The 8130-nt window shown below is 59.1% G+C and overlaps 2 protein-coding genes across 2 annotated transcripts in view; one reads left to right on the top strand and one right to left on the bottom strand.

Annotated features, from left to right (window-relative positions):
- F751_0812 (Elongation factor 4) overlaps positions 1-730 on the top strand; it is a gene marked incomplete at both ends in the record, with an annotated part of 6230 nt that extends 5500 nt beyond the window's left edge. Inside the window, 2 exons of the mRNA XM_011397631.1 lie at positions 43-359; positions 653-730. Of these exons, the coding sequence (XP_011395933.1) occupies positions 43-359; positions 653-730 (395 nt within the window). The remainder of the gene's footprint in view (positions 1-42; positions 360-652) is intronic.
- Positions 731-1034: 304 nt separating this feature from the next.
- On the bottom strand, positions 1035-1947 carry F751_0811 (ADP-ribose pyrophosphatase; the record flags this gene model as incomplete). The annotated part of the gene is made up of 4 exons (XM_011397630.1): positions 1035-1058; positions 1180-1397; positions 1528-1643; positions 1871-1947. 4 exons carry the CDS (start codon positions 1945-1947, stop codon positions 1035-1037), a joined length of 435 nt encoding a protein of 144 aa, XP_011395932.1.
- Between the last annotated feature and the right edge of the window lie 6183 nt (positions 1948-8130).

The following is an 8130-nucleotide window of genomic DNA, read 5'->3' as shown; positions in this document are numbered from 1 at the left end:
CCTCTTCCCCCACAACCCCTACACACACTCTCTCACACACAGGCTGGCGTGAGAACGACCTGGTGCTGCTGGAGGTGTCCATCAATGGGGAGCGGGTGGAGCCGCTGGCCGCCATTGTGCACCGCGCCACGGCGTACAACATTGGGCGCGCGCTGGTGAAGAAGCTGAAGGAGGTGATCCCGCGCCAGCAGTTCCGGGTGCCCATCCAGGCCAGCATCGGCGCGCGGGTGCTGGCCTCAGAGGCCATCCCCGCGCTGCGCAAGGACGTGCTGGCCAAGTGCTACGGCGGCGACATCTCGCGCAAGAAGAAGCTGCTGCAGAAGCAGGCCAAGGGCAAGAAGCGCATGAAGGCAAGGGGGGTGAAGGGGGGGGGGGGGTGCAAGGGGAGGAGTGTGCGAGGCACGAGCTGGAGCGACGAAGGCTCCCGGCATCGGAGGGAGGAGGTGATGCACAGTGAGGTGGCCTCACCAGCGAGGCCTGGGCAGGGCCAGGCGCCCTGGGGTCAAGCACCGTGCTGGTGGGCAGGCCTCCAGGCGCTGTGCCTCCAGAGCATGACGCCGTGCTTCCAGCGTCGCACGGTCTCTTCCTGCCCCGAGCACGAAGCCCGACGAACTCAGCGCACCCCCTTTCCCCCTTCCAATCCTCCACGCAGTCGCTGGGCAAGGTGGACGTGCCGCAGGACGCCTTCATGGCGGTCCTGCGCATCAACCGCACCGGCGGGGAGGACTAGCCTTCGTGGGCGCGGCGGCGGGAGGGGCCCCACTAGCGCCCGGACGGAGCACGGCAGCCCCTCAGCGTGGCTCCTGGCGCCAGGGGCCCTCCAGGCGCGCGGCGGCGTCCCGCAGGCCGGCGGCCAGGGCGGCGGGCGTGGCGTCCTGGCGTGCCAGGTGCTGGAAAGCGCAGCGGAGGATGAGCTTGTGGTCGAAGGCCAGCCGCCCGGGCACCTCGGCCACAGGCCACCACTGCAGCGGCGGCGGCATGGGGAAGTGTGTGGGCGATGCACGTGCCGAATGCAGAGGGTATCTCAGGCACTGTCATGACCCGCCAGGGGCCAACCCCTGGGTGCACCGGTTGCAAGCACGATGGGAGAACAGAGAGCCAGGGGCTGTCGCTCCGTGCACGCAGGTGTGCCCACGTCTGACCGCGAGGCGAGCAGCCACCTCCCCGCTCCCCCCCCACCTGGGCCTCCTCGGCGTCGTCAGCCCCCAGCACCTCGGCTTGTGCGGGCAGGAGCGCGGCGTAGGCCACGCTGACGCACCAGCCCCTGGGGTCCCGCCCGGGCTCGCCGAAGGCCCCGACCTGTGTGAGCCCCGCCTCGCGCGCGCTCAGCCCCGTCTCTTCCTCCAGCTCGCGGGCGGCGGCGGCGCCCAGGTCCTCCCCTTCGTCCACAAATCCGCCTGTGCGGGAGGGAGCGAGCATGCCGTGTCTCCTGGGATGGCTGGCTCGCACCCAGCACGCGCCGAGCCCAGGCACCACACAGCTGTGCCGTGTGCCTGGGGCTAGGCACCCCATGCACCCCAGCCATACCTGGGAGGGCCCAGCTTCCGGCGAAAGGATCGTTCTTCCTGCGGATGAGCAGGACCTGGGGCCTCTCCTCCCCAGTCACCATTACGGCATCCACGGTGAGACCGGGCCGGGGGTACCTGCAGAGGCGGACACGGTGGGTCTGGGGTGGGGTGCGGGGACAGACTGGCGCGCACTGACGGATGACATGGATCCGCATCTCGGAGCTCCCAGCGCACTGATACGTGTGGGTCCCAGACATAGCACGCGGTGAAGATCGCTGCGCGGTGCGCGGGGGGGTCGCGGGCTTCGAGACCAGTGGTATTCTCGACCACAGCGACCGCAGCTGAGAGAAGGGCCCAGCAACTCGTTGCATCCCAGCACAGAGTCGGCAAACAAACGAACAGGCAGCGTCTGGGTCGCGAGGGGTGGGGTTACTGGCATGGTGTCCCGATGGCGCCTGATCAGATGTCATCCAGGCGCGGGCGCTTTGTGGTAGTTCAGACCCATCGGAGAGAGCTGATCGCCCCGGTCTTGAAGTCATAATTGTTCTCCGAGAAGACCCCGCATCCCCCCAAACACCATAAGGAGTAATAAGCAACCCTGAGCTACGCGCCTCGACCCGCCTGTTCTCTGCATCTCACCTCCACCACCCTCCTCTCGATGGGTTCAAGGCAGCCTGTGACAACGCTCCTGACCAGCCTAGGGCGATTGGCCAGGCAAGCACGAAAATGCGGTGGCAGTGAGGCTCAGGAACATCTGCAAACACTCCCGAATTTTCAAGGCCAGGCAGCCCTTTCCTGCCCTCAACCCTCTTTGAGCTCATAACCCAGGGGCACACTCGTCGCATGGAGCTGCCGTCACTGCCATCCGCCTTCCCAATCTCAGATTTGTGGAAGGATCTGCGCAGGAGGTGTTGGAAGTTTTGCAGCCAGGTCCCTACAACTCACCTGCGCGGTGGACAGCTGAGTCCCGAGAGGCAGCGGCGGAGGAGGTCCGGCGTGCTGTGGCGGAGTGGGAGAGGCGCCAATCCCTCAGACAGCAGAGGCCTGGCCCCGCCTGAGGCGACGGTTTGATCGCTTGATCAGCGCTTCACCCTCCAGCGAGGACCGCCGCACCGGCATGCATCCCTGCTGGACTCCACGCAGCAGCAACCCGTTATGCGTGAGACCCCACACGTCTTACTCGGAGCCTCCCCTACATGCTCTGTGTTCCCTTGAAGTTGCTTATGCAGCAATGCCAGACCATCACAGAGTACTGCTTTGTCATGTGCTCGACTTGGAGAGCTGAGGTCGGGGGTAATGACCGAATACAGGGTCCTCCTGCTGTGATCCTGAGAACCTTTATGCCTTCTTGTTGATACAATGGATGCCCTCGTGTGAGCAGAGCATAAAATCAAGGGGAAATTTGGAGAAATGCGCATGCTCAGGTGTAAGGATGATCTGAGTGGATCGGGGTGTGTGCTCTGACAGGGGAGGAGGTCAGCACAACAGTATGTCGGTCATAAACCTGATTGCAGCCGCTCAGTGAGCCCCAGCCAAGATCCTTGCACTGTCCGAGTGGCTCCGGCATGCCTTGGGCGACGACTTCGCAATAGAGGCTCACATCTCCCACAAGATGCTGTGTGTCGTGCACCTGGGTGTGCTTGGCAAGGATGGTTTGGCACAAGCAGGGTGACGTGCATGTGGGGCCCAAGCCTTGCAAGGGCCCACCACATGGAGGTCGTCACGAAAGTCAGTCCTTTTGTGGGGAGGAAGAGGCGCGATGATGGGAGTAGCTCCAGAGATCTGTTCTTTCATCTCAGTCAGCAAATTCTGTAACCGTTGATGTTTAATACCCGACGTTGGCATACAGGGCCAGGGCATCCTTGGCAAGCAATCTGCATCAAGGGTAGCATGCGCTCTTTTTGTAGCTGAAGATCCTGCGGACGCTGATCCTTTGTCCAGAAGGTTGCCTGAGGATACTGAAAAGGACATAAAGAAGCACAGCCAGATTCAGGCTGCCAAGGTGGCTCTGCCAACAAACATCTCCGGCAGCTTTGGGTCTTTTCCTCAACCAAACTCCCCCGCTGAGCTTGTAATACTCAATGTTCGCCCATCCGGCGATGGAGAAGGGTGCCTGGCGAATAGCCTATTATTTACTGCGATATCGCGGTACGGAAGGTCACCTCGCGAGCATTCGAGGCTGAATTTGCACGAGAGAGTGTCCCTGAAAGTGCAGTGCTTGCCAATGGTGGCTGAACATCTTTTGGGAGGAGGCGACAGCACCTACTGGGACTCCTGAGCGGACGAGGGAGAAACTGGGCGTATGGGCTGTTTCTTATTAATTACTGGCACTCTCAAGGGGAGCTGGATCATGCACCGTCAGAGTAATTCTCCGGAGATTAAATCCGGACCGGATTCCGCCGGGCAGCAGTTTCCCGGGATGGGAGCGTGAGCCGGTTAAAGCGGTGGTGGCGGTAACTGCATGGGTAATTTGGAGTAGATTGAAGGTCCCGCCTGGCTACCGTTGGCAGCATCAGAATTCCAGAGTCTTCACGAGATCTCGTGTGCTGATCGCTGGCAGACGCTGCAATGACCTGCCGCAGTGGCGCACTGCGGGGCGGCATTGCTCTCTTCTTGAGCTCCTTGCTGGTCCTTCATGCAAGCATGACGGTGTGTTAATGTTTATGATGGTGTAAATGTCAAGTGGACATTTGGAAACTCTGGAAACTGCCCCGTTCGTGCTCACATTTTGACAGTAATGGACTTACCACCCAATCGCAGGTGACGCTCGCTCTAGGCCAGGAAAACTCCCCGCCTCCATCTCCACCACCTACAATCATCTCACCTCCACCACCTGTTCCTATCGCACCTGCTCCAGATTACGTCTCGCAGTCTCCGGCAGCCATTCCCCCGGCACTCCCCTCCCCGGCAACAACCCCTGCGTCGGTGTCCTCCCCGGCAATTACCCCTGAAATGAGCCCATCCCTAGCAGCCAGCCCCGAGTTCCCACCCTCCCCGGCATCCATTTACGAGTCCACCCCCTCGCCGGCATCCAGTCCCGAGCCCAACCCCTCCCCGGCACCTTCTCCCATCACCTCATCTTCCCCAACAGCCGATCCTGAGTCCAGCCCCTCCCCAGCAGCTACCCCTGAGTCTAGTCCACCAAGTGTTGATGAACTTGACCCCCCTCCCTTAACCATTCCTGAGCCTACGCCCTCCCCAGAGCCCACGCCCTCTCCTGAGCCCACACCCTCTCCAGAGCCCACACCCTCTCCAGAGCCCACGCCCTCCCCAGAACCCACGCCCTCCCCAGAACCCATGCCCTCTCCTGCACCAGCTCCCTCTCCTGCACCAGCTCCCTTCCCCATTGTGAGCCCCTCGCCAAATCCAGCCAGCCCAAGCCCAACACCGCCCTCTCCAAAGAAATTTCCCCCTCCATCTCCACGCAAGTCTCCCCCACCTCCACTCAAGAGGTCCCCGCCACCTTCTCCAAGGAAGTCAGCCCCACCTCCACTCAAGAGGTCCCCACCACCTCCTTCAAAGAAGTCACCCCCACCTCCACCCAGAAGGTCTCCTCCCTCCCCCAAAAGGAAGTCACCCCCACCACCCAAGAAAAAATTCCCACCACCTTCTAAAAAGAAGTCTCCTCCCCCTCCCAGGAAAAATCCTCCCCCCCCACCGCGAAGGAAGTTATCCCCACCACCTGCCAAGAAATCCCCACCACCTCTCAAAAAGAAGTCTCCTCCCCTCCCAAGGAGGAAGTCTCCCCCGCCCATCAGAAGGAAGTCATCCCCGCCTCCCAAGAAGAAGTCGCCTCCTCCCAAGAAATAGTTCCAACATCGACTTTGTGCCAACCTTAGAAGTTGCCCTCAGAACTGGCGATGTTGTCAGTGCCCTCTGTCATACCTTTATTCCCTGGTACCATTCTGCCAAACAAAGGTCTCTCTGCTTCGTGTGGGCATCCCTGCCTACTTCATGCCATCAGCTTCGGTAACTTTTGCCTCGGTATTCTCTGCCGTTCTTTCACCCATCCAGTCTCGTGAATGGAAGTAATCATTTTCTTGGCAGCTCTCAGTCATTGCAGTGATGTTCAGGCCTTACAATTCGCTACAGCTCAGTCATCCTGTAAGAAAGCCACTGAACTCCACACAACCTTGGAGAGAGAAGGAGTTGATTCAAGGTCGCCCCATACAGGCGTCATGAACATGGTGAGGGGGTGCAGGGTGGTATGAGAGATCTGGGACGAACGCCATGGCTGGAGGCAGACTGTAGGGGCTCCTCCGGTGTGTTAGACGGCGTCAGGGCTGGAATCCTGATGCAACGGACCCTCAGCTACCCCAGCCTCTTGGTACCCCTGCAATGCTGCCCGATTCAATCAGGGTGTTATGAGTCAAGCCCTTCAAACAGCCTGCAGGGTGCACTCTGGTACTGACACATCTTTCTCATTAATCGACTGGAGTATGCAGCGCGGTTATGTGGTTTCCATGTGGTCTGACATCCATATGTAGGGAATAATTACTGCCACCAATGCTCGTGGGTCCTGCTTAAGCTCCTGGCCTGACTTGCAGCCTGGATAACAAACATATATCACACATGCGTGATGCACGAGGCTTCACTTGCTGTACTTGCTTGTGTGTGCTTCTGCCTGCTTGGCTTTCACTTAACCAGCGTGTGCAGCAATTTTATTCAACGATGGAGTTCTGGTGATTCTTCCGACGGATCTGAAGGGCCTCAGATCGGTTGTGCTGCCTGTTAAGAGGGATCTCCTCCTGTGCTCATCAGAGCCATCAGATTCTCTTATTGTTAAGAACCTGTATGCCGCTGGAGGCTTGAAACATCAATCAGGCTGAATATCCGAGCGATAAATGCTGAGGCATGAGGATGACTAGGATGAAAGAATTGCTGTGCTTGAGGATTGATCTGGATCGCCTCAGCATCACACCAGCCACAGATGTACCTGTATCTCCCCGTCATCCCCGAGCCGGTGATACCGATGTGCTCGAAAGATTTTGCAATCTTCCTCTGACCACCTTGTAAGCGACACACACGCCTACTAATTGATACTATGCGCCATTCAAAGGCCTGCGCCAGTTTGTGGCGGGTTGGCACGAGTAGACAAGGAGCGTTGCAATTTCAGCCCTGCGAGTGCCAATCAAGCGGATGTTTTACTGCGATCAATGCGATCAAGGGGCCGGGAGGCAGGGCAGTATGGTGGTAGAGGAAAGCACCGCAAGATATCTGCCATTTCCATTGGTCAGCGTCATCCCAACTGGATTTCTTTGAGACCTGATCTCGGCAACAGGCCCCAGAACCCTCAGCAAGAACTGGAATCCTATGAACATGCTCTCTTTCGAAGCTTGCTGCCCTGCAGAGCCTTAATCCATACGTCCGTCAGGTTTCCGACGGGGTGCTCAACAGACGACGACAGGGACAGCCAGCTTCAAGCAAGGAGGATACCCCTGCCGGCGGTATGCTCCTGCAGCTTCAAATCCAGTTGGACATGGAAGATATTGAGATAAGCTGAAAACACTACATATTTCCCCCTAGGGGCAAAGCGGGGGGAACTTTACGTTGCGACAATTGCCGTGTTGGACATTTGGTACGGACGCTCATGTGGTGCGCACTCGCGGCGTCCTGTTCTACCGAAACATCGAATGGTTTTTATTTCTGAAGTATAAGGAGCTGATTTATTCTCTGTGGGGAGTCGACGGCGGATAGGCAAGCAGTTGACATAAGCTTAGGGCCGCAACAAACCGGAGGGGGGATGTCCGTGCTCTTCTTCCAGTCCTGTCGGGGCTAGCAATCGGGCGAGAGTGGAGCTAAGGATGTTGGTTTCTACTAGCTTAATGTCTTCATCTTCCAGGGGAGCTGGATTATGTAAGGTGGTAGGTTCTTTTTCCGGACATTACCTCCGGACCGGCTTCCTTGATAGGGGAGTCAGCCGCGTAAAATGGGGGGCCGGTAGAGGCACCATGCATACACTGTAATATGTTGAAGGGCCTTCCTGGATACTGTTGGCCGAATCAGAAGTAACGCTTCATCCCGATATTTGTGCACTGATTGGTGGCCGACTTTGTGATGACCCGCCGTTTTGGCGCTCAACGGGGCGGCATAGCGCTCGTCTTGTGCTCCATCATAGTGCTTCACACAAGCCTGACGGTAAATTGGTGCTGTTGCTGTGCAGAGAAGTGGTTTGGCGCAGTTGTTGATGTTTGTCGCATTAGAGCGCAGACATTGACGTCATCGCACCCAACCCTGGCGCCATTTCGAAACGCAGATGACGCTCGCTGTACCTGTCCCGGAACAGCTCTCGGCTCCATCGCCAAGTAGTATCCCACCTACACAACAGGCCGCTATACCCTCCCCAGCGGCCATCACCAAGACAAGCAACCCCACGCCCTCCACACCTGCCTCCTCCCCCTCCCCGGCAGCCAGCCCTGCGTCCTCCCCCTCTCCGGCAGCCAGCCCTGCGTCCTCTCCATCCCCGGCGACCAGCCCTGCGTCCTCTCCCTCCCCTACCTCCAGCCCGGCCTCATCTCCGTCCCCAGCAGCCAGCCCCAAGACATCCACTCCCACTGCCTCGACTCCCGCCACCTCTCCGTCCACCACCTCCAGCCCCATGTCCTCTCCCTCGCCGGCAGCC

The sequence above is a fragment of the Auxenochlorella protothecoides genome, assembly GCF_000733215.1.
Source record: "Auxenochlorella protothecoides strain 0710 unplaced genomic scaffold scaffold116, whole genome shotgun sequence".
Classification (NCBI taxonomy): domain Eukaryota; kingdom Viridiplantae; phylum Chlorophyta; class Trebouxiophyceae; order Chlorellales; family Chlorellaceae; genus Auxenochlorella; species Auxenochlorella protothecoides.
This window is presented reverse-complemented; position numbering and strand designations above follow the sequence as displayed.